Here is a 26,747-nt window from a genome sequence, read left to right as displayed (position 1 = left end):
TTTAATGAAGGATATTCTCAAGAGTAATGCAGAATAGTAATTTAAGTGATCAACTGCTTTTTTAAAATTCAGTTTTATCTTGGATGATATGCATAATTATCTTAAAATATATTGAAAATTTGATTGTAATATTATCTTTGTAATAATTGAGAATAACCATTTCTTTTGCACTTTTATTAGCACTAATATTTGAAGATAAAACAATTTTTCTGACACCTGAGAAATCTCTTCCCTGATTATTGATTTTTGCTAATAGCCTTATCAATTGACTGATGTTTTCCAGGAATTTTTCAATTTTTTTCTGTGATTATGGATAGGAAGCAGAAGTTATAATTAAGAGCATTTCAATATTTTGATCAAGACACTATGAATCCATGTGTATTTCTCTAGACATTAGAGTTATTTGGAATGTTAATGCTTACTGTAGATTAAGTTTTTTGCATGTGGAGTAGCTTGTTATCGAGGGAACATTGTATTTGACCTAGTGGTTGCGTGACAGTAGTACATAAAATTGCTAGCATATTTGAATAAAGTAACAGTTATATATTGAAATCTTTATAGTTCCAGATGTGGCATATATGAATCAGTTTGGTAGAAAATATCTAGGTATTTTGGTTGGATATATTGGCAGCCTGTATTGTAGAGTTAGCCACAGAAACAGTCTTGGGACTATTTTTCAAATATTAAACAATTATAACTGAAGTAAAGGCATCCTTTTAAAAATTACATGTAAAAATAAGTTCGTCCTCTTTTAACCTGGTAATTGTTCATATAAGGGTTAAACTTTTTTAATTCTGTTTTTGAGCAAGACCATATGTGATTTTGAGCAGGAAACTATTTATTAGAGCATTGTAATACAAATTACTAAAAAATTCTTGCTATTCCAGTCAGATAATGAACAGTGTCATTAATTTGACTAATGAAATCACTAGTAAGAGAATTGTTGAATGTGTATAGAAAAATTGAATTTATTTGAAAGTAGGAGAATGTTAATATTATTTATTATGTGATGATTCCTTGAATTTGTATAGTTCTTTGAAAGAATTTAAAGTGTCATTATAGCTTTCCTTTTTGTAACTGAATCAGTAACTAAATTTTATTAAGAACCTACTATGTGCTAGGCTAAGTATTTGGGATACAAAGAAAGACAACTGGTTATTTTAGTATAAAAATGAGCAGCTTTCATAAGTATCTCATATTAAACTAAAAGACATAATGAAAAAAAGGCTATGCAAACATTTTTATTTCTTTGCTCAGTCAAGGTACATTTGACATGTTTGTAGTGTTCGAGTTTTTTTTTCCCTCCAATATTGTTGGGTACTTGGTACTTCTGTGGACAGGTAATAGTAATTGTCACCAGTTTTAAGAATGCCCTTTTACTCAATCTGTGGGAACAGGTAGTACTTTCCTTTCTGTTTTGGTCATGGTTATAAGAGGAAAACCTCCAAGTTAATATGCAAGTTGTGATAGAGAATTAAGCAGTCCTTTTTGCTTTCAAAAATATGGCTAATTGTACCTTTCTTTCAAGGATCCCACATTGCGGAATAAGCCACCTATTCCAGCTGCCTACAACAGATATGATCAGGAAAGATTCAAAGGAAAAGAAGGTCAGTATCGAATTGTTACCTTTCCATATTTTTGATGCACATATCTGGACTGGTTGGTGATATTCTTAACCACATATTATCAAAATCTTACTGAAAAGTTGATTTTGTAAAGAGATTTGATGTGGATTCAAATTTATTTATTACCAGTGTGCCCTTTTTTGGCCTTCAGTTCCTCCTGAGTACCATGAGATGATGGGACTAAATATAGATAATCTCTTAGGTTAGGCTCCTTCCAAGTATACAGTTCTGTAATTTACCACTTATAAAATAAAATCTGCTCTGGATATAGAGCAGTTAATTGCAAAAAGAAGAATTCCTATTTCCATGAAGATATGGAATATTCAGTGCTGCTGTAGCAAGCAGTTTCTAAGATAGAGAGGTATAGAAATGGTCTTTTTAAAACTGTTGCTTTTGTGACTCTCACTACATGAAGTGGTGCCACAGTAAATGGCCATTTAAAGCAGCAGTAATTAACGTGCGCTTAGTTTTTTTACCAAAAGAGTGTAATTTTGAGAGGTAGAAGTGCACATACCACACTCACCCCTGACCCCCTAGTTTTGTAGATGCGAAAATTAAGCCCATATAAGAGAAAGCAACTTGCCCAAGATTACACAGGCCAGAAACTATACAAACTATTTTAAGCAAGGGTTTTTGTTCTGTATCTTTCCACACTGCCTCTCAAACTGCAGAAATAAAATTCTGTTTATCACTGATATAGCTATGTGGTAATTTGATTGGTTTATTTCATTTGGACTTGGTTTGCTATATCTGAAAAATAAATCAAGTGCTGAAAATAATGTTTATACAATATGTTTGAAAAAGAAAACCATTTCGTTTGAGTTCAGAAGAGACTTTTATACTTAACTCACTGTTCTATGTAATAGAACCAGAGAATATTATAGCAAGAAGGAATGTTAGAGAGTCTTTTTCTCTTCCTTCCATTTTATAAATGAGGAAACTAAAACCTAGAGAGATTAACAACGTGTCCTAGTAGATAGTGTATTTGGTGTTGGGGGATCTAGATTTGAACCTTTGTTCTGTTCCTTAAAATATAAGTACTCGAATATGGAATAATAGTAGTAATAATAAGCTAGTATATGTGGCCCTCGCTATGTGCCTGGCACTTTGCTAAATTATCTTGTTGGATTATTTCAAAGACCTTCTGGTATAGGTGCTATTGTTATCACCCCCATTTCACAGTTGAGGAAACTCCGGCAGACATGGGGTAAGTGACTTACTAAAAGTCGTGCTGCTGGTATTCTGACTGCAGGCTCAGCATTTTTTCTACTGCATCACCTAGCTGCCTTCTATGTGAAAGATGTGTGATTTTTGTTATTGTAAAAACTTGTCAGTTGAGTAATTTATGCTACTGATTGCAAATGACAGCTTGTCTAGGACTTGAGTTAAATTTCTAGAGCTACTTGAGGTAAATAGAAGTTTCCCATGGTCACATAGCTAGGAAATGGTATTGGTGGCATTTGCATCTGGAGCTAGATAGATGTGACCTCAGAGGCCATCTAGTCCTATTTTATTACTTATCCAAGTTGTCAATCTAATTTGGACTAGCATCTAAGCTTCCTCAATACTTTTTCCATTATGTCAAATATGGCAGAAACATTTTTGAACAGGTATTTTAATAAGAGTATATTTTGGAACCAGTTTCATTTCAATTAGTGGGTGAAAACAACTTAGTTGCATTTAACAATCATCTTAATTGAAATAACTTATTTGAAGCATAATATTTTAATGCAAAATTGTGATGGATAGTAGAGCATCATGTAATTGTCTTTTGTTTGTATATTTCATTGTATCTGTTTTATCACATCAATATGGATAAATCCCTCCATCAGTGCAGAACACAATATAATCAGGCCTTCCTAATTCTGTGCAACTTTTCTGTATGTCTTCCCAAAAACTTTCATAGAGGAGAAGCTACCTGTTGTGTTGGAAGCCTTCCTTTTTTGGTATAGCATTCCCTGGGTTCCAGTGCAACTCTTAGGTTGTTCATCACTTAGTTTTGCTTAGATATTTTCCTTGTGAAATGATCACCTCTTTTCTGATAGATATTAAGTGGCAGAGCCAGGATTCAAATTTGTTGGACTTCGGCTAAGAGTTGTTTTTTTCCTTTTTTTTGGGAGAAATATTTTGTATTGTTAAAAGTTGGCTATTCTTTTGTGTTCATAACATTGGACCACTTACTCCTTGGGAACTGGTTCTTGATCTTATATATTTGGTTTAAATACTTTTATAACTTGGATATAGGACATCTGTAATACTTAAATTGTCTCAATATCTTCTCTTCAAGGTTGATTGCTTTGGCTTATGTAGAAGTTATATATTCTTTTAATGTTTGCTTCTCTTATGCCAAGTTTTTCTCTTCCTCAGTAGTGTAGTTTTTCATCTTTTAGGGATTTCTCTATAGAACCATCTGAAGTTTCTAATGTTTCATGTTATTTTAGCCTGAACCTGACAAAGGCCAGTACTCTAGTGGGATGCTTATAAGTCATTCAAAAGATAATGAAAAAAGCAGTAGAAGAAGTAGGGTGTATTTAACAAGCATATCCACTGACAGCAACTGACTTAATTTAGCTCAGTTAATCTCACCTGCCTTTGAATTGTGTCTCTTGGCTATTTTGTATTTAAGGGGACAAGGGCAGCGATGTGGTACAGTTGATAGAGTGCTGGGCCTGGAATCAGGAAGACCTGAGTTCAAATGTGACCTCAAATCCTGCCTAGCTGCATGACCTTTGACAAGTCACTTAACTTCTGTTTGCCTCAGTGTCCTCTTCTGAAAAATGAGGTTAATAATAGCACCTACCTTCTGGGGTTGCTGAGAAGATCAAATGAGATAGTAATTGTAAAGTGCTTAGCACAGTGCCTGGCATGTATTAAGTACCATCTAAATGTTAGTATTAATAACCTGAACCTTTACTTTTCTGAGCCAATAAAGTCTCAGGGATGGTTTCAGTACTTTGAAAGGAAAAGCTAGCCTAACTGCTATATGGTTTGGGAGTTAGGATAGAGTTTATAAATTAGACAGTGTATCAGTTTCTTCACATGAAAGTTTTATTTTCTTTTTGAGATTTTGAGCATTCTTTCAAATCATAAGGTCCTTTCTTTTGATTTATATGTTTAGTACTGGGCATTTATTTTGATTTTTCTCTTTTGATACTTTGTTGTTTTGTGACCTTTTTTTTGATAATCCTCCATCACTTACTTGCTGGCCCCTCCTTTTTTGCTTCTGGGTAGAATGCTTCAGCCTTTTCATGTTGGGGTATAGAGTTTATTAACTTGGATTCCTTCTTGGAGTTGGACTGGCAGAGAGGATTAGGATTGACACTAGATGAATGTTAGTCCCTTTTTTGGGAAAAAAAAAGATTTTTCTGTTATGAATTTAACAAGCTTCAACAAACATGAACATTTCTTTACATAAAGAAGAACAAAAGATCATATATATATAAAATTGTGAAACTGTATTCTATACAGTTTGTCTTTGGAGGAAAGAAAAATGAGGGGAACAAAGAACTTTATTATAAATTTAAAAGCAATAGTAAGTTGTACATGATAGTTTTTCAGTTCCATGTGCAATCATTTTTCAAAATTATATTGTTAAAGAAATGCTTGTTTTATTACATAAATTAAAATTTTTTTTTAAAACTATATTACATTTACCAATTGCAACAAAGTTGTCTTGCTTCTCTGTGGCCTTTTTTTGTTTGTATATTTAATGTTTCATTCATCCTCATTTCTTACCCATCAACATTTCTTTGCCTCAGCAAAAAGCGTTGCTGTAAATATTTTTATACTTAGGGAACCTCTGGTCCTTGACCTCTTTGGGCAACATGTATGATAATAGTATCATGAGAGCACTTTCAGACTTTAATTACTCCTGGGTATAATTCCAAATTTCATTGTAGAATAATTAAACCACTTGCCACCTCAACAAACATAGCCTTAGCTCTCTTGCCCTCCTGCAGATCCTCTAACAGTTGTTACTTTCCTTTTTTATCCTATTTGCCAAAACTGATGGCTATGAGGTGATTTAGAGCACTTTTTCATATGACTTTTGGTAGTTTGTATTTCTTCTTTTGCAACTGCTTGTTCATATCCTTTTACTATATATGCTGGGGAATGGATTTATGTATTTTTTTATATCTTTCATCTATGTTTTGGATATTAGTCCTCCTACTTCAGGCTTGAATAGTGCTATCTGCACACGTGTGTGTGTGGTTGTGTGTGTGTGTGTGTGTGTGTGTGTGTGTGTATATTCTTGACTTTTTGACATTTCTTCTTGGTCTGAATGTTTTGGAACCTTCTTTATTTTTCAGAATGACCACTATTTTCATATCAGCATTTAAGTGTAACTTGAGTGATATTAATACATAGTACATGTATATACATATAATCACATTTCAATAGATAATAATTGTCAGATATACATACATTATTATGATAAGCTAAATAAACAATCCCCTGCCTATATGCCTGCAGTAGAATAAAGGAGATAACATGTAAACAAAATAAGTGTAATAGAAAATAGAATATGACAAATGGAGAATTTCTACAAAATGCTGTGAGAATTTCAAGGAAGGATGTGATTATTTCTAGACAGAATCAAGAAGGACTTTCTGGCAGTAATAGGAATAGCCAACATTTCCATAGCACTTTAAAGTTTGTATAAATCACTTGATTATCTTATCTCATTTGATCTGGTAGTATTTTAGCTGTTTCTCGTTGGATAGATGAGTTGGAATTTAACAGATGGAGAAAGAGCAGGGGTGGAGGACACATTCTAGTTATAAGGAATAAATTAGGAGCAAAGCATACAGGTAGGAAAGTGGAGTAGGTTTAATAAAAAGTATGTAGTTTAGTTTGACTGGAGTATGAAATATGGAGGCAGGATAGTATGAAATAGGAAATTATATTGAAGTTTAGATTGTAGAGTACTGTCATTATCAGCTTAAGGAATTATTTGGAATGTAATACAGATCTATTAAAACATAGTGCTTCTTAAATGTTATTTGCTCATGGAAGAGTACAGTCTTTTACAACATGAGGAGTCTTGTTACACTTTGGGAGGTTAAGGAAACTCAAACGTGTATATATGATTGGATATATACAGTTAATGAAGTTCAGGTCAACCCTAGCTCAAATTCTAGGTACATTTTGGTAAAAATTTGTATAATCTTTGAGAATCTGCTACATTAAATAATATTTTAAAAATCTAATTACACATCTACATATATAATACACACACATACATGTGTATGTATTATGTATTCATATTTACACACGTGTGCATGTGCACACCCAGACATATACACATGCATGTATACATATATATGTAGGGTGACCTTTGTATCAGTGTTTACTGTTTTAATATTGACAAAACATTTTAACCAGTCTGTAAAAAAAAATTGTGCTACCATTCATTAGCCATATGACATACCAATTATAATAGAGCAGATCTTGTTTGTGAAGTACAGAAGATTTAACTAGACATCCTTTTTCTCTACAGAAACGGAAGGCTTCAAAATTGATACAATGGGCACCTACCATGGAATGACTCTAAAGTCTGTAACGGTCAGTAAACATTTCTTCATTTTTCACCTAGGCTTTGGTTTAAATAACCAATGATGTGGTTCCTTTTCCTGCAAAAGACTTGTATTAGCAGCATATGTTTTTAAAAATTAATATTTCAGGTATTTTATGTTTCAAATATATCGTTAAAAACTAGTTGTAACTGACGTTTTGTACCTTTAAGTTGATTAGTGCCAACTTTTGAAGACTGAAGAATAGAATAAGAGGCTAACTTGAGTTCTGTGCCTTGCCTTTTTACTCTGAAAAACTGGGTTGTGTGTGTTCAAATAAATGCTGTGTAGAACTCAAGTTTAGGACTCATGCTATTGGATAGGACATTAAGAATTTTGTCATCTGTAGACACTTGAAACATTCTATCTGGGTATATACTTCTTGTTCTTCCTCTTAAATTCAACAAAAATATTTCCTAAAATGTAAGTGCGATCACCTTAATTCCTGCTGACTTAAACTTTTTGTATTTGTTATTAGCTTTTTTTTGACTGGTGACATTATTTTAAATAGATGCACTTATGGTTTATTTAAAAGTCAGAATTTATAAACCTAAATCTGAGGAATTTTTTTTTCCCTTAACATATTTTGCCTGTTTCAAGTTAGTCAGGAAGAAGTAGAATAGGAAGACTGATAGCTACTTGTGATGCTAAAAATGCTTTATTTGAAAGGACCATAGCATGTAGCATATACTATGCTTTTTAAACATAAAAATAATTTTTGAAATTATTTGAAAGAATTTAAATAGACAACTCACGTTTCCCACAATGGCTCTTCTCTTAAAGGAAGCTTGTTCTCATTTTATTTTAAATAAGCATCAGTGAATTACTATAGTAAACTTGAAAGATTCAGGACTACTACATACTTTACTTTTAAGGAGGAATTTGAATTATTATTTCCCTTGTATCACTTCTCCTTCTTGTCTTTCACTTATTGGAAAAATCATGAGACTCTCACAGCGTCAAAGTCCTTTGGGAACTAGAGTCACTGTCCAAGTATACCAGTAAGTTGATGATTGGGCGACTTGTCTATTGGTTTGGCTTACTTAGTTGAAAAGGGGTATACTATGTGATTTATGAATCTCAGGGACATTCTTGTGAAGGAATTTTTTTATCTTGTGTCACAGGTAGTTTTTGAAGCAGATTTTTTTTTTTTGCTCTGATATGTCCATTTCTAGAGTAGCCGCCATTCATACTGTACATGTATTTCAGAACATTAGCTTGATTTCAGTAGTAGTCTTTTAAGTCTAGTAAGTGTCAAAAGTGATTCATCAAATATATAATTTTTCAGGAAATCCTACGAAATTTCAAAAACTATAGTCCACTTTCCACTCACCAAAACATTTATTAAGTATCTGTTACATACAGTGCACTGTATTAGATGTGGAAAATACAAAAATGATAGTCACCACCCTTAAGGAAAGCCTGTTTTTTTATGGATTTAATATGTACCTTATACAAGGTAATTTGAAGAAGAGAGTGAATTCTAACAGCTGAAGGTCTCAGGGAAGGCTTTACAGAGGAGATGAGAACTGAGCTGAGCTTTGAAGGAAGATAAGTATTCTAAAAGGCAGAAATGTGGAAAGTGTGAATTCCAGGCACTCCCATTTTTCCTGTTTTTAAGGTCTAGCACAATTCCTTCAGCATTTTTCATAGAATGGTTAAAAAGTAATCCTGGAACATGAGTTGTCATATAGACAAGAGATTTCCAACTTTGGCCCCAAGTGGCTTGTAAAACTCCTGAGTGTCCTAAGTACATGAGTAATAAACTAGATTAAATAAGTAAACTAGATTAATTTGTAATTGGAAAATGTTTAACAGAATAACAAAAAATGCAATACAACATAAATAATTTTAATTTATGGTTTTCTGAGTTTAGATGTGGCCTCCAGGGATCCATTTCTGAGTTTGGCACCACTGATCTAGACAATGCATTTATTATGTAAACCATATACTTTGTATACTTAGAATGCATTTTTGACACAAAAAAGTTTACTTTTGCTTACAGTATCATGCCAAAAAAAGTTTACTTTTGCTTACAGTATCATGCCAATAAAAATAAAAATTTAGTTCTTTGTTTTATGTGGTCTGTTCCTCTGATAGCGGCAAAATAGCAGTTGGCAAAAACTATTTTAATAGGCGGTGGTGGTGTTGCTATGCTGTGGCTGCTTTTGTTTGGGTGGGAGTGAGGATTTCAGCATCCTGTTCAGAATGTGGGGAGGGACAAAAAAACTAATTATATGTAATTTTTTTTTTTATTTAGAGGTGACCCAGAGGGAAGTAACTGTTTTTGGTCTGTGTACTTAGATGATAGATTTATCATCATTATCATTAACATTATCATGTTCCTACTGTGTGCTGGATTTTGGAGATAACAACATTTGTAGGGGGCAACCAATGTGTGTGTGACACTTAGAAAATACAAAAACTTGAGGACTGAGTCGTAAGATAATAAGATCATTGATGTAAACATTATATAGTTCAAACCACTCATTTTTTACAGCAAGAGAACAGTAAACCTCTTAGTGACTTAGTTCATTGACTTACGTAGAAAGAGCAGGAGGAGGAAATAGAGTTTAATAAGAGACAGAAAGAGTAGCCTCACAGGTAGAAGTAGAATTAGGCCCAAAACCCCACAGAGTCCTGAAACATCCAGATAATTGTTTCCTTTTTTTTTTTTTTTTTTTTTTTTTGGTAATTTGGATTTGAATTATCCATGTGTTTGTTTTTGACCTGATATCACGTGCTGACAAAACCTATTATGTAGATGTTTTATTCTTTCGAAGTGGCAGACAGATTTCTAAGCACTCTTAAATCATTTAAAAGGGTGAATGAAATCTAAATGAACATTTTTTCATAGTAATTTATATACTTTAACAGTAATGGCTCAGAAACTTTTATTGTAGAAGTTTAGTAACATTTTTAAAGTTTGACATTTGGGAGACCAAATTGAAATCTAAGATTGAAGGAAATGCAGTAAACCTATATTTACTGTACTTTCTTTGAAGTAGGTTACTTGTTGAATTATACATGCAAAACTGAATTCTAAGACAGAAGCAATACTGAAACCAGAAAACACAAAGTATTTTGCTCTCACCACAGTTTGATGAGATTTTGAAGGTCCTCACAAACAAGCTGTCAGCCAACTTGTAGGAATGACTTGCATATACAATATTTATAACTTTTGTATAACTGTTTCATTGTTCCTCATGAGAGAAGGTAAGCAAGGAAGTACACATTTGGTTTAACAAAATTCAAATGAGGCCCCACATGAAGAAACCTTTTGTTGGTGATCTGAAATTTATTGGTGATCATTTTTCATCATTTCTAATTGCAGCCTCTACAATCACAGTATTAGCCTATTACCTTCTTCCCTAGATTTCCATTGCCTTAGATTCACTGTCTTTTGTTTCTTTCCATTTTGTAAAGTCTACTTTCAGGCTTAAGTACTTCGTTTATAATGATAATTTTTTTCAAAGATAGCTTTAGCTTCTTTTGAAAACTGAGAAGAAAAGGGGATCAGAAGAGGCAAAGGTGAATCCTGGCTTGTGTCTGAAGGTTGGCTGGTGGAAGAATATTACAGACAAGTGAAGAAGGATCACTTTGAAGCTGAGAAAAGAATTCGGTTCTTGAAGGCTTTCTGAAGAGAAGGGTGTTCAGTGGAGGAATGTCCTCCAGGGAATGATAAAGTCATTTTACAGGTTGTGCTGGGTGACCAGTCATCTAGTAAAAAAGGCAGTAGGATAAGAGCAGAATAGTGGTCGTTGAGTACCTTTCACTGATGAGGGGATGGTTGTGCAACTGTTTTTCAGGTTTACAGCAATAATAGGAAAATGTACTTTCTTCTTAGCACAAAACATCCTGAGACTTGTCAAAACAGATGTCTTCTACTTATTTGTAGTGATTGTTACTGGTACAAGTGACGCTGTTTGAAGGAACCGAGGGTGCATTTCCAAAGATCATGAAATCTTGAGCAAGCAATTGCAGACCCCACAGACGTGTGATATTTTCATTGTTGCCCATCTAAGGCATAGAAAAGAAAGGGAGAGTAAGGAAATAAAAGCCTGAAGAAGAAAAGGTCTGAGAATTGGATACCAATTTCTGGATTAAAACTTAAAGCAGGACCAGAGATGGACAATGTCTAACCAGGATTGGTAAAAATAATTTCCCTAACTGCTTATTAATCCAGTTAGAAGACCATAAAACCAAAGGAATAGGAAAGGAGAAAATTTCCTATTTATATTGACTAAACTACAAATGATAGAGAGTAACTATAAAATAGGTGAGGGGTAAAGGCGGATCATTGCAGTTGACAGCTTTCCTGGAAGTTTACTATAAACACAATCCAAGAAAGCAAAATCCTATACAAGGTGGGAAATTAGACCTTTATATAGATACCACTTTGATTTGATGACCTGAATATGATTGAAACATAATTTTTGTAATGATTACCTTATCAAAAAAACACTATAGGCAGCGTTATTTATAAGGAGCAAACTAAGCCCCCTTTATGCATTAGTAATCTCCCTATGGACACATAGCCTACAAGTGCCAAAGGCTGGATTTCAATCCAGATTTTCCCGCCTTGAGAGTCTATTCTGTCATTTACAGTCATGGCGCTGACTCTCTTCATTAAAGTAACTTTGCCCATCATGCATTGCATATTTTAGGTAGAAAGGACATATACAGAGAGGTAAAGAGTGGAAATTTTGTTTAAGAGGCTAGATATAGGTGGGTGTGATTTGGCACAACTGGTGTGATAAATTTAAACAGACATCAGTTGGAGAAGAGTAAGGATCAGCAAGCTGTATTGGTGGCCCAGCTGAGGTTTGATGGTATGCATTTGTAGTGGAGCCAATTGGCTTAGTTTCATGATTGCCTGCTCCTGGGATTAGATGTAGCAAAAGTGAGTGGCATCTACTTTCAAAAGGTCAGAGATTTGAAAGATAAACAAGTGAGATCTTAGGTTCTGAGGTTTTTAGCAAAATTATTAAAATTGCTAATCATGGAATCCAGGCTGGGTTGAAAGGACAAGTAAATAGATATAGCTGTTTACAGGCATTGTCTTATTTGACCTTCAAAACAGGAAGTATGTCTTTTAATTATTCCATTTTTACATATGAGGAAAATGAGGTAAAAAGAAGTTAAATGATTTGCCCAGGATTACAAAGTTCTAGTCAGTATCTGTGACCAGATTAGAACCCCCAGGCCCAATGCCACCTAAGGTCCTGGAGTAATAAGATGGTATCCAGATATATAAGGTTGAAATGTGCCTGAAATAGCAGATTCACTATGACTGAGGGAGTGGTAGACAGATAAGATAAAAGATTGTGTACAGAAGGAGGGAATGTCCCAATATGATATCCTTCAGCTAGAGTAGTTTTGTGATGTGATAAAGTATATTTAATCATTACACTGGAAGCCAGTTTTATAATTTGGTGTTTATGTTGTGTATGTCATGTCTTAAGAATAAAACATTTGAAATGATCTATTTTAATTGGCCTTGTTTTATACTTAAAGCCTTTTGGATATTTTATCAAAATTATAATTTCAGAATTGTACGAACATTCTAAGAATATTTAAAATGAGCATATAAAGAAATAAATTGTTTTGTCCAGGTCAGATTTTTTAATTATCCTTAATAATACCACATTTTAAAATATAATAGAATGTATAATCTGATTACATGTTGATCTATATCCACTTTACTCTTGAGATTTAGTATTAAAACTGTTGGGGGAAGAAAGATACTTTAAGGAAGTACCTGAGGAAAGTTGGGAGACAAGGGAAGAGCTTGTACAATTTGAATAATAATCTCAGAGTATTTCTAAAGAGAAAATGTTTATAGAAAACTTAACATTAACCTTAAAACTTGAACAAATCTTATATTTTAATTTCATTTGATAAAATATTTTAATTTTTTTCACTTAATGCAAAAATTAATTTAGGTTTTTGGGATTATTCTGTTATATAGCTTTATTTATCACTCATATTGTCCCTTCTCTAATATAGCTTTTTAACTAAAAACAGATCTTATTTTAAAACTTACTCATTATTTGTAATTATAAATGCTTCACAGCAACCATTGTAACCATTATAAGTAAATTTCCAGGTATGTAACCACATTTTTCTTAGCTGTAAATAGCATATCCTGAAGAGAACATTTTGATTTGTTACAAATTTTAGCTTTATATTCTCTGAATTAGAATTAAATTATTTACAGTTGATAGTTTTTTTAAAGTCGTGAGATTCTTTCTGTCATTCTGATGACTTATTCCTTGCTGATTCAGAGGTATATTTTGTGATATTCAGGATTTTAGCAAAATGTTTTAAAACTATTTATTTTTCTTTTAGCCTTTGCCTTTTAGCTCTTTAGATGACGTTCTCTTATTTTTGTCAGTGTTAGTTCGATTATCTAGTGGTCTTTTTTTCTGGTTTAATGTTTAATTCTAAGTTTTGGTTTCTTTTTCAGGTCTTTTTCTTGATGGCTGTTTCTTTTAGTGTTGTTCTTCCTCTTGTCTTTCCTGCTTCTCATGTTCCTCTGTGAGTGTTGACTGTTCCCTCATTTATTTAAAAAAAAAATCTGTGTTTGAAGTTTATTTGCTTTTGGTCTGGCCATATCTTACTGTTTTTAGTATGGAAATTAAGTATGTACTTCGGATTTTAGCATAGTGCTTTGTTTCAAAGTAGTTGAAGATATAATCATCTGATATTCTTGAGGGACATAAATCTTTTGAGATTTGCTTTGTATTTTAAAAAGAAGCAAAAGTTAAAGTGATTAATAATTGAGAATTTGTCTTTAATACTTCAGCTTTCCAGTAGTCTAATTGGAGTTAATAAACAATTCTCTTCTTTGCAGCATATTCTTTCCAGCCTTATTAAGACTCATGTAGAGTTAATTTAAAGTAAAATTTAACGTTTAAGTCATCATTTCATTCTGGAATACTTGATTAATGCCTTTTTACATCTGCCCTTCTACAGATAGTGAAGTCTGGATCCTAATAAGCCCCTTAACATTTATTTTCTCAAGTTTACACTTTTAAATAGAGTCAGGGACCTTATTCTCTCTAAAAATCTAGTGAAAAAAATTGTGCTCATTGATTCTGGTATCTCTAATCTACATATATTCTTGTTAAGCATTCCAGATATCCAACTGTGCTGTCATCCCAGATGAAAAGAATAATTTAATTGTTGATTAATAAGTTTTTCTACATGAGAAATCCTTGATTCCATTTATTCAGAATAGTTTTCCTTTATTACTTTCGGTACCCTATAACTTATTAAGCCCTTAAGTGTCTCTGACATATTGATCAAACTTTTCAAAAAAGTTGATCATTTCATGACAATTTCATGATGATGCCTCATTTAAAAAGTTTTGTAGGTATGGGTGTGGGGAGCAGGTAAAAGGAAAAATTAACAAAACATGAAAAAAATTTTTAAGAGATTTGTTACAAGTTTCAAATCATGCTAAATTAAAAAATAATTTAAGATAATTACATAATTTTATTCATTCTGAACAAGGTTAATTTAAGGTATCAGTGGATTCATTTCTTCACTCATTTAACATGTCTACCATGTACAATGCATTATGCTAAACACTTGGGGAAGGATAGAGGTATAAATAAAATATGATTCCTGCCCTTCAGGATCCTATAAGCTAATAGAAGATGATTAGACATTTTCCACATAAAAATGATACAAATAGAATATGATCAATGCATAAAATTAAAACAGAGGTAATCAGACAAATGTAATTTTTTAAAAAGCTAAGAGGTAATTTTAAGGAGGATTCACTTGATCAGGAAAGGCTTCACAGAGTGACATCTGAGGAATACCTTAAAGGTGTCTTTTACAATATACCTTAAAATATAAAGCAATAAAACACTTTAAAAACTGTCTTAATGGGAGGTTGAGATCTGGAGAATTGTAGATGGAGACTTTACAGGAAAAATCAAAGTTACAGAAATTGGAGAATACAAGATATGTGGATGAGTTGAGCAGTAATTTAGGGATTTGTGATTAGAGTGGTGTCAGATTTTGGAGAGCCTTAAATACTAAACTAAAGGATTTTGAACTTTATTTTCTAGATATTGTGGAACCATTAAAGGTTTTAATTAGAGGAGCAAAGTGATTTGACCTGTGCTTCAAGAGGATGAATCTAAAAAGTGATGTATAGGATCTTTGTAGGAGGAAAAAAAAGATAGAAAATGTCATGGATTACACTAGTCTGTGAGAAATAAAATAGAAAACAGTTGGGGTTTTTTGAGCTATTTTCATAAATAAGCAACCTTTTACAATTTTAGTTAAGATTATGATTTTTCCTGAAAGGATTCAAATGTCATGACTTTTATTTGTGTTGATATAGATGAAAGACCTAGGCAAATAAAGCCCACGAAGTAGTAAAATTTCCAAAAGTAATTTTCTGGTTTAAGTATGATTTAGACTGGAAATTTTTCTAAGATGATCAAGACTGACTCTGAACTTCTGTATTCAGAGAATCTAGAGTCTGAATATCCTTAGACCCTCACTTGACCTTACCATTTCCTTTGTCCTATAGCTTACCTTTCTTTAGTCACATTTTAAAAAAGCTATTTGCACTGATTTCTCTAACTCTTTGCACACTCAATTCTCAACTGCTTTCACTCTGACTTCCCAGCCTCATCATTCAACAGAAATTACCCTCTTCAAAGTTACCATTGACCTCTTAGTTGCCAGTTATGATGGTCTTTTCTTAATAGTCATCCTTCTGAACCTTTCCGTTGCGTTTGATACTGTTAACCTCCCCTTACTCTGGAATACCATTTCCTTTAGGAGTTTTTGTGATGCTCTTCTAACTTACTTTCCTACTATTCATGTAACCATTTCTTCTCAGTCTCCTTTGCTGGATCATCATCTGTGTCATGTCCTATAACTATAGTTGTTTCCCAAGACTTGCTCTGGATTCTCTTTTCTTTCTACATTTTCTTGCTGCACTAGTTCCCATGAGTTTATCATCTCAGTGAAAATGTCTTCCTAATCTACTTATCCAGCTTAGTCTTTCTCCTGTGCTTCAGTCCCACCCCACCAATGTCTACTGGATTCTTCAAACTTGATGTGCTCTAAGACATCTCAAACTTAGCATCACCAAAACAGAAGTTGTTACTCACTCTTCTTTCAGACTTCTCTTTCTAGGCCTCCAGGTTCTCACCCTCAGAGTTATGTTCATCTCTTCACTTCCTTCATCCTCTGTACCAGTTATTTGTCAGTTCTACTTCCCATTATCTTTTGCATTCCTTCCTTTCGATTCTCATGATTACCTTCCTAGTTTAGGTTTACCTCTTGCCCTGGACTATTGGAATAGCCTGTTAATAGTTTAACTGTTAAAGCTCTGTCCTCAACACAGCTGCCAAAATGATATTCCTAAAACATAGGTTAGAGCACATTATTTCCCTACTCACTAAATTACAGTGACTCCCTATTACCTCTGAAATAATTACAAACTCCTCTGTTTGGCATTTAGAGCCTTTCACATCTTGGCTCTTAACTTCTTACCATCTTTATTATATAGTACTCCCCTTCACTCTACATTCCTGCCAACCTTGCCTTCTTACTGTAGTTTTCATATGACATACCACCTCCATTTTTATGCCTTTTAATTGGCTACCCCACACTCTTAAAGTGTACTCCAACTTTTCTTCTATCTCTGAGAATCTCTAGTTCCCTTCAATTTCAACTCAAATCTGCCTCCTATATGGGTCCTTTCTGATCCCCCAGATACTAGTGCCTCCCATTGCCCCCATTACTTTGTATTTATTTTATGTAGATTTTGTACATACTTTCGTGTACTTCATGTTTCTCCTGATAGAAAGTAAGTTGCTTGAGGTTGAAGGCTGGTGTAATTTGTCTTTGTATGACCAGCACTAAACACACATAAGGGAGGTGTAATAAATGCTTATTGATTAATTTACATATTACTATGGGTGTGTATTGCTTTCCTGGTTCTCTGTTTACTTCATTCTGTATTAGTTCGTATAACTTTCCCCACATTTCTCTGAATTCCTTATTTTCTTCATTTCTTCTGGTTCAGTATTGTTCTAAAATTCACGCTATTGCAATGTGTTTAGGTATTCTCTTTATTACCCACTTTATTTACAGTTCTTTGCTACCACAGAAATGAATTGCTATGAATATTTTGGTGTATATGCAATCTTGTATACCTCGCAGTGGGATTTCTGAACTAAGGGATAAACAATCACAAGATCATAGACCTAGTGCTTAAAAGAACCTTATTCCAACCTCCCTCATTTCAAAGATGAGGAGAACTGAGACCCAGAAGGATTATGCCACTTGCCCATGGTCACACTGGATTCTTAGGGTACTGTGGCCAGTGCTTTCCAAGTTCTACTGCTCCAAAATCTGTAAATCTTGTTCCCTTTGGTGCCATAATTACAAGTTGTTTTACAGACCAGTAGGATCAATCTACAACTTCACAAGCAGCCTATTAGAACAGCTTTTTGTTTTGGACTATTTCTATCTTTTGTTTGCCAAGTTGCTGGGTGTGAGGTGAAATCTCAGACTTGTTTTAGTTTGCATTTGTTATAATTATTAATTGTAGTTGAACAGTCTTTTATATAGTTGTTGACAGTTTGTAGTTCATCTTTTGACTGTTCATATTCTTAGCTTTTGGGTAATATATTTAGGAAATTTACTTATATACATACGTGTGTATCTTGGATAGACATAAATATTTGATAGAAAAATGTTTTCTGTTGGTAACTTTTTGCAAGTTTTTTTATTATAGTGGTCAGATTTGGAAGGAGATCGGAAATGAGTGAGAAATGAGGCAGTGGAAGCATCTAGTGTAGATGACTTCATTCTAGGATTTTGGCTATGAAAGGGAGAAGATATATAGTAATTCGATAGGGGATGACAGATTCAAGTCATGGTTAGAGTGTTAACTCAGGTTTTATCCTTTTCCCTGGTGTCCCTCATAGTCTAGAGTTTTATTACTTTACTTGCTTCAACAAAAAGTGGCTTTGAGTGCACCTGCTTGGGGTGAAATCCTTAGTGTAGGATTTCTTAACTTGGGTTCTTGAATTTTTTATACTATTTTTATGATTATATTTCATTGTAATGGTTTTCCCATTCTGTGCATTTAAAAACATCTTGAGAATAGGTCCCTAATTTTCACCGGATTCCTTATGGTGTGGGGGAAATTCATGACAAAAAGGTTAACACCTCCTACCTGGTGATTTTATGCCTATTAAAGTGGCTATTTTGCCTGTATGTTCTTTGTTAGCCCAGAAGATAAAGTGTTATATCCCTAGTCAATATTTGTTCTATTAGAAAATACTTGACACAGTGTCATGAATAGCTAGTACTTTGAAAAATTTGAAATGAGACTACAAAAAGCAGATAGGTTACATTGAAAGGAAAGGTATGTATACTTGTTCAAAGGCTTGTTTTCAAAACAACTGTGTCATACTCTTGGTTGTTGGTTGTTATGTCTTTCATTCTCCAAGAGGACCATGACATCAAGATGATGACATAACTTGCAGTTGACTTTGATTTGAGAGAGGGAGGGCTTTGCAAGATTACCAGCCTCATTTTCTTCTCCCGTGCTATCTGAGTCCAGTGGTCTGATATTCATCAGGATGCAATGTGAGACCCTGACCCCTTCAGCTTTTCACATTCTCACTATGAGTGAGATATACCCATTCAGTGAATAGGCTTCTTTAAGTTACTCAAGAGATGGCCCCTTCAATAAAAAAAAAAAAAATCAACCTGGGAGGCGAAGACCCTCAGGTTTCCTGGGTAAAAGAGAAACAATTACTGTTTAGTTATTACATTCACTCTGTGCTAGGTGGGTGGGGGTTTGTTGTCCAGGCTATGAGCTCCAGAGTGAATTGGGTTTAAGGTTTGATCTTTGAGCAAGAAATGTAGCCGGTAAATTCAAAGGAAAAAAAGGCAGCTTTTGGCCATGGAGTACCTTTCCCTTACTAGAACACCAGAGGAGAGGAAAAGAGAGGAGAGGAGCTGCTAGTCACTCAGAGGTTTTGTTTGTCCTTCGTTCTCAAAGAGGACCATGACATCAAGATGATGACATGACTTGCAGTTGACTTTGATTTGAGAGAGGGAGAACTGTGCAAGGTCACCAACCTCACTTTCTTCTCCTGAGCCATCTGGGTCCAGTGGCCTAATATTCATCAGGATGACTGGAGATGGCCCAGGATGCATTATGAAACCCTTGCCCTTTCAGCCTAAGGTCTTACCACATTCTCATTTTGAGTGAGATACACCCATTCAATGAATAGGCTTCTTTAAGTTACTCAAGGGATAGCCCTTTTAATTTAAAAAAAAAAAAAAAGATAATCTTGGTACTGACTTTCTGAAATGATTTGTTTTAGGATGAGGGGAGTACTTTCCATCATTTATTACTAATTCTTTGTCCCTCTTTCCAAAACACAAACTTCATAAGATTATAGGATAAAAACCTGGAAGGGACAATAGATATAATTTCTAGCCCACCCTTGTCAAGAGAAGGAAATAAGATCCAAAAGATTAAAATGTCTTAATTCCATATAGTTAGAGATAGATTCTGAGTAAACTAAGATAGAATTATCAGACCCTAAATTCAGTGAATGATTGCTTCACTTTATTATTGTGCTATTTCTCAAGGATTGAAAATATGGTAAATTCATGAGGTTATGGATCAATAAATAGACTTCAAATATTCAAGGACTAAAAATTTCACTAATTTTCATTTAGTTCTTCATTTATTTTTGTTAATGATGGAAAATTTCTGATAGCTATTTATAATTTCTTAGAGATTATAGTTTTGCATGACTCATAACTGAACATTTATTTCTGAGAGAAGTTTGGAGTCACTAAAGGAGCTTTGCAGTTTTTTTCAGGGTACTTCAGTCCCTCTTGCCTCCTCTAGTTTGTCTGCATCTAACTCATTGTCTTTACTATCTGTTCCGGTCATATACATTGTTGGATATGCTCTGCAGATTGTTTCTCTAATCTCAAAATATGGGCTCCCTTAAACACTATTTTTTCCTTTGTGAATGTTTAAGTCAAACTGTTGTGATAGTTGTAGCTTTCTTCCAAAAGGTTCTGTCCTGATTAGCAGTTAGCAGGAACTTACCTGCAAACAGCATATTGAAAACCTCACCATTCATAGGGAATCTCTCTTTAACACTAATTCTACTCTGCATCTTCTCAGTCATAGTGGTAAATACCATAGTGGTGAATTCATCTCCTTGTTTTATACTTTTTCAGATAATTATGATCTGAATATCATAAGATAAGGTTATCTTTTGTCTTTCAAAGACTCTTAAAACAATTTTGTAATGGATGGGACACAGTACTGGAAGAGTTAAGATACAATTTTTAAAAATAAAAACAATAAATCTATAAAATCTTCCTTTTGTTATGGCTTTTGTGCACTTGTCTGATGATAAAAGAAATGATCTGATGTGTTACATTGCTTGTGAAAGCCTTCCTATTCCCAACTAATAACTTCTTTAAGTATCCCATGATTTATGTGTAGATGATTCTCATAAAAATCTTACATAAATGGAGATGTAAGAGTATAATTCAGTAGTTGTTTTTCATTATTGATGAGCTTAGGTTTTTTCCACACTTTTGATTCTGCCTTTATGAATTGACTCGAGTTCTCTGACAGTTATGTGTATGGATCTCCTCTACTTAGTCTTATATGACTGCTTTTTCTGTCTTTGGTTTTTTTGTTGTTATTGTTGTTGTTCTGTTTATACCTCCTGTTCTGTAATGGTTGGGTTCATGAATGATGGTTCTTTTGACTTTTATGGTAAAGTTAGTTATAAATTTTTTTCATGTCCTTTTTCACTTAAAAATACTATTTACTGTCTTCCTATTTTTTATCCTAAATTCCTACAAGATGACTTCACTTATTTTGCTCTGACAGAACTTTCTTGAAATTTGTCTTTGGCTGCCATTTCTCTTCCATTTGAAAATGTCATGTTTTTCTTGACAAGAGCAGTTTGTTTTTGTTTTTGTTTTTTTAAAATGCTCTTGTATTCTTATTGTTATTGCAATTGATTCATATTGGTTAAACTTACACCTGAAATCATAAGAGCATGTATCTATCTATCTTTTTCTAACCATAGTCTATTTTTCAAGTTTACTCATTTGTTTGAATAGGTCTAGACTCAGGTGTTTAAGAAATACAATGTCAAGATGAGATGAAAATTTAAAATTATGGCAATGAGGCTCCAGCTCCTGACTATAGACATTTTTACCAATTGTCCCCTCTTACCTGGAATGCTTTTCCCTTCTCATATCCAGTAGTCATAAGATGAACTTCTTTTACGGTTGGAGCCTGACAGCTCTCAAAAATGCTGTACTCACATCACACCTATAAGATTGGCAAACATGACAGAACAAAAAAATGATAAATGCTGGAGAGGATGTGGGAGAGTTGGAACACTAATTCATTATTGGTGGAGCTGCGAGCGCATCCAACCATTCTGGAGAGCAATTTGGAACTATGCCCAAAGGGCTACAAAAATGTGCATACCCTTTGACCCAGCAATATCGCTACTAGGACTATATCCCCAAGAGATCATAAAAATGGGAAAGGGTCCCACATGTACAAAAATATTTATAGCAGCACTCTATGTAGTTGCCAAAAACTGGAAGTCAAGGGGATGTCCATCAATTGGGGAATGGCTGAATAAATTATGGTATATGAATGTAATGGAGTACTATTGTGCCATAAGAAATGATGAACAAGAAGACTTCAGAGAGGCCTGGAAGGACTTATATGACCTGATGCTGAGTGAAAGGAGCAGAACCAGGAGAACTTTATGCACAGCAATGACCACAGTGTGTGAGAGTTTTTTCTGGTAGACTTAGATTTTTGTAATAACACAAGAACTTCTTACAAAAAAAAAAAAATCCCAGTGGTGGATCTCAAGGCAAAATGCCTTCCACACTCAGAGAGAGAAATATGGAAGTCACTCACATAATGTAGCAGATCATGTTTGTGTATGTGTATGTGTTTGTGTATCATGTTCTGATTTGTTATACGATTTCTTTCATTTATCTTAGTCTGACTACATAGCATGACTATGGTGAAAATATACTCAATAGGAAAGTATATGTAGAATCTATACAGAATTGTATGCAGTCGTGGGGAGGGAGGGGGGTAGTGGGGGGTACGTGGGGGGGGATAAAATCTCAATTGTATGGCAGTGATTGTTAAACGTTAAAAAAAAAATTAAAAAAAATGCTGTACTAACATATTTGTTTAAAAGATATGAATATATTTATTATAATTGCAAAGTATGAGGCATTTTTGATGAGCAAAAGTGACAGATTTTATGGAAATTTTCCATAAAATTGATTTTAGATTGTTTAGATTATTTTATGCAATTTTCTAATTTTCTTATGTGAAATTCAGTCAATAAATCACCAAAATCATTTTCAGTAATGAGAGAGAAGGAGAAACTAGGATCAAAAGGGAAAAAAAAAAGAAAATAGGATAGTATCAGATGGTATATTTGAGTTTGACAACAGTTGTGTTTAAGTCTTTAACTTAAAACCTTGTAGTCTTATTTCAAATTTTGTTTCCTAAAGCCACCTTGATTTGTGATGGCTATTAATGAAAGTCAAAGTATTTTAATCAAATTAGTGTTTCATGGTATTGAAAATTGCTACTCATGGTTGCTAGAGCTTTGTGTAATGCATGCTGTTTTTCACATGGAAAAAATATTAATGTAATTTAAAAGAAACTTGAGTCACATTTCATTTTGATGTGTAAGATACTTAAATTGATAGCATTCTGTAGCTATTTCATTTTATAGCATTTGGGAATTTTCATGATTACCTAAGGTAAATGATCACTTATTTCAATGGCAGATTGATTTTGATAAAGACAGTGAAATTTAGGTCCAGATGTATATGTGGAATTAATAACATAACAAATTAAATAATATATACAAGTTTCTAGAAGTCTTTCCTGATCCCTCTTAATTCTAGTGCCTTCCCTTTATTGATTTCCCCCAGTTTATCCTGTATGTAGCTTTTTTGTAATTTTTTGCATCGTCTCCTGTATAGACTGTGAGCTCCTTGAGGATAGGTCTTGTTGCTGCTTCTTTTTTTTTTGTATCCTCAGTGCTTAGCACAGTGCCTAGCACATAGTAAATGCATAGTAAATGTTTATTGACTGTGTGACTGACAGGAGGTAACCTACGGTATTAGAAAGAGTAGTGAAATAAGGCCTGAGGTTTTAGTCCTAGATCTACCATTAATAGCTTTGTGACCTTGAGTAAATCATTTTACTTCTTTGAACTGAAATTTTTCATGTGTAAGATGAAAGGTATACAGTAATAACAGTAGCAACTTACCTTTATATATTTGGTTTTAGGTTTTTTAAAAGGAGGCATTATTACAACAACCCTGCGAGAAATGTATTTAAAAGACACTGTGTTGCCTAGGATAATGTCAGCTAAATTAGTAGTATCAGAACTAGGTATTAAATTGAGGTTTTCTGAGTCCAAATCTTTTTTTTTTTTTTAATAATGTTGTATTCTAAACATAAGCGCCAAAAAAGAGGATTTCCTGATATAGAGCAGAATACAAAAAGAGGGTTGTTTGCCTATGAGATGTTTTTGAACTGGATATGCAAGAGATATCCTAAACTTAATATGTTTAAAACTGAGCTCTTTCCCCCTAAACCATACCTTCCACAATTTCTTATAGTAGGCAGTACTACATTTCCAGTATGCCTGGTTCATAATCTCTACATTATTCTTGACTCCTGACTCTTACTCTAGAGATTTATCCAGTCATTTGCAAAAGCCTTCTGTTTCTACTTTCACAACATTTCTCACATCTGATCATTTCTCTCCACTCACAAAAAAAGTTGTCACCTTTTAGACCCTCACTACTTCTCACACATCAGTTATTAATAATATTCTCCTACTGGGTTTCCCAGCTATCTCTCCAGTCCATTATGCAATCTGCTTCCTAGGTAACTTTCCTCGTGTTCAGATCTGACCATGTGACTCCCTCAGCCAACTCCAGGGGCTTATTTTTGCCCTAGGATAAAATATAAAATCTTCTGTTTATCTTTTAAAGCTGGTCAATCAGACCTCAGCCTAACCTTCCAGCCTCATTGTTGGTCAGTCATTAACATTTATTAAGCACCTTTTATGGGCTAGGCTCTGTGATAAACATTGGGAATACAAAGAAAAGCAAATGACAGCCCCTGCTCTCCGGGAACATTACTCCCTCTACTGCATTCTGTAATCGAGTGAAACTGACCTTCTCTTTGTTCCTCACCCAGGACAGTTCATTTCCCATCTCTTTGCCTTTAAACAGGCTATCCCTCATACTTGGAATGCATTTTTTCTTTATCTCTGTCTCATAGAATCCTCTCCCTTTAAAATTCCATATAAAGGCTTTCCTGATTGCCCAAATACTAGTGCTGTCCCTTCTGTAGTACCTGTCTTATTTAACTTCCCTGTATATACACAGTGTATCCCCACATATTTAGTCACCTTCTCTTTGTGCCATTTGTTTTTTATACCTCCTTTAACATGTAAACTGGTGACTACTTACATCCCCAGAGCCTAGCACAATGACTGGTACAGAGTAGGTTTTTAATAAATATTTGTTGATTATTTAGTTGATTGGTTCACTTTACCTTTTTCAGACCCTAGGAACAGAACACATCCACCCCTAGAATCTTCATTGTTGTTCTTAACTTATTTAGTACCCTTTGAGGACTTTAAGATTCTGAAGGAACCCTTCATTGTTTCTTCTCCTGTGATTAGAATGGCATTCTTGTAGTTCAAATAAATTTACTTTTCTAGGTTTCTCTTGATTTTTGTGTTTGTATTTCATAGTTCTTATTCAACTTTGATCTCTTTTATCAAAGATACTTGAAAGTCCTATATCCACTAAAGGCTTATTTTTTCCCATTAGGTTATACTCATTGTGGTAAAGTAAGGTTTTTTGTTTTTTTTTATTGCAAAACTATCTCTCTTACCTTCTGTAATATTGTATTCCAAGGTGTCTATCTTTTTTTTTTTTTTTTAAAGTAAAATTTTGTGTGATTCTTACTGATCCTTTGATACTTAAACTGCTTCACTCTGCATGCTTGTGGTATTTTTTCTTTGATATGTGAGTTCTGGATTTAGGGGTTATGATGTTCCTGAGATTTTTCCTCTTGGGTTCTTTTAAGGAGGTGATGAGAGTGCATTCTTTTTATCTTTACTTCACCTTTTCATAGTAATAAATTGGTCCATTTTCATTTATGATTTTTTGAAATATCATGTTAAGCCTTTTTTTTTTTTAATCCTGATTTTCAGATGACTTACCCCATTTGTAGACTGAAAAATTTGCCCTAGTTTCAGAAACAAATCTGAGATTTAAAAGTATAACAGACTCAGTGTTGTGGCACACTCCTTTTGTCCTTTCCTTCCTGGGAAGCTGAGGCTGTTGTATTGGTGAAACTTTGGAGTTCTGTGCTGCAGTTGGGTTAAAGCCTCAATAGCTATCTGGACTAAGTCTTAGATCTGTGGGATAAAGCCCTAGAAACAGAGAAGCCTACAGGCTGCCTAAGAAGGGGTAAACTGGCCCAGGTCAAAAAAGAGCAGGCCAGAGCTCCTCTGCTGCTCAGCGCTGGAATTGGGCTTGCGTGAATACTTTCTTTCCAGTCTGGATGAGATTAGGAGACCCTCAGTTCCCCAAATGAATGAATAAATAAAAATTATAAACATTCAAAAATTACTTTAAAATAGTTTTTTTAAGATTTTTTTTGAAACTCACTGACTAAAAGGTTTTGGGTTTTTTAAAAAGTATTTGATAATGCTGTTTAAAGAGATTCATTTTTTGCAGTGGGCCAGCTTATTTTCATATAGACCTTTATACACACACAGTCAATCTAACTATGGTAAAACAATTTATTTTAAGATATTTTTAGATGCAGAAGTCTGCACAAAGGGAAGTTCATATAATTTTAATAAATACTCTTGACCTATCTTCTGGGTCCTGAATAAAATAAATCTTACTTTTCCCTACATCCATCAGTTCTTTGACACTTAATGCCAGTCATTTAACATATTTAACCTCTCCCTCTCCTCAGATATTTATAGCCCATCCACAGGCAGAGAAAAGAGAAAAAATAAAAATGCTTATAGAATAGAGAACTTTTCCTGCTACTTGGCCCGTGAATAGGATCTGCTCCACAACCCTCATATTGAATAGTTGCAGGTCTACATAAATCCCAGTGGTAAATAGTAGACAATCCAGGAAATGTTGAATATCACTTTTTGGTTACTAAAATAAGTTAACTTGGAGTGTGGTAAAACTCTTTGACAGTAAGTACTTCTTCACTTTTTCCATATCCACAGTGCCTAACACCTGGGTGATACTTAATAAATTCATTTTGATTAGTTTAGTAAAAGGCTTTATTTATAGTTTGTTTTCAGTTTTACCTAGGGAAAGAAATATGCATATTATCTAGGTTTATAGCTGATTTTCATCTTTATATAGAGAGAGATGTATACTTTTATTGACT

The 26,747-nt window shown here is 33.8% G+C and overlaps 1 protein-coding gene and 1 long non-coding RNA gene across 3 annotated transcripts in view; one reads left to right on the top strand and one right to left on the bottom strand.

The window, feature by feature from the left end:
• Window positions 1-26,747, top strand: part of CDC73 (cell division cycle 73) — a 155,586-nt gene that overhangs the window by 54,301 nt on the left and 74,538 nt on the right. The window contains exons 9-10 of the mRNA XM_072648332.1: window positions 1,529-1,607; window positions 7,126-7,190. Coding sequence (XP_072504433.1) covers window positions 1,529-1,607; window positions 7,126-7,190 — 144 coding nt within the window. The remainder of the gene's footprint in view (window positions 1-1,528; window positions 1,608-7,125; window positions 7,191-26,747) is intronic.
• LOC140529573 (uncharacterized) lies at window positions 6,963-24,949 on the bottom strand. Of its 2 annotated transcripts, none has more exons than XR_011975596.1 (3): window positions 24,870-24,949; window positions 21,477-21,575; window positions 6,963-7,258 (listed from the first exon to the last, which is right to left on the bottom strand). It is a non-coding gene; the product is annotated as an uncharacterized lncRNA (long non-coding RNA). The 2 variants fall into 2 exon arrangements; XR_011975597.1 differs by lacking the exon at window positions 6,963-7,258 and adding an exon at window positions 9,125-11,218.

This window comes from Notamacropus eugenii, chromosome 2 (assembly GCF_028372415.1).
Source record: "Notamacropus eugenii isolate mMacEug1 chromosome 2, mMacEug1.pri_v2, whole genome shotgun sequence".
Taxonomy (NCBI): Eukaryota; Metazoa; Chordata; class Mammalia; order Diprotodontia; family Macropodidae; genus Notamacropus; species Notamacropus eugenii.
Note: the sequence above shows the minus strand (reverse complement) of the source record. Positions and strands in the feature narration are given on the sequence as shown.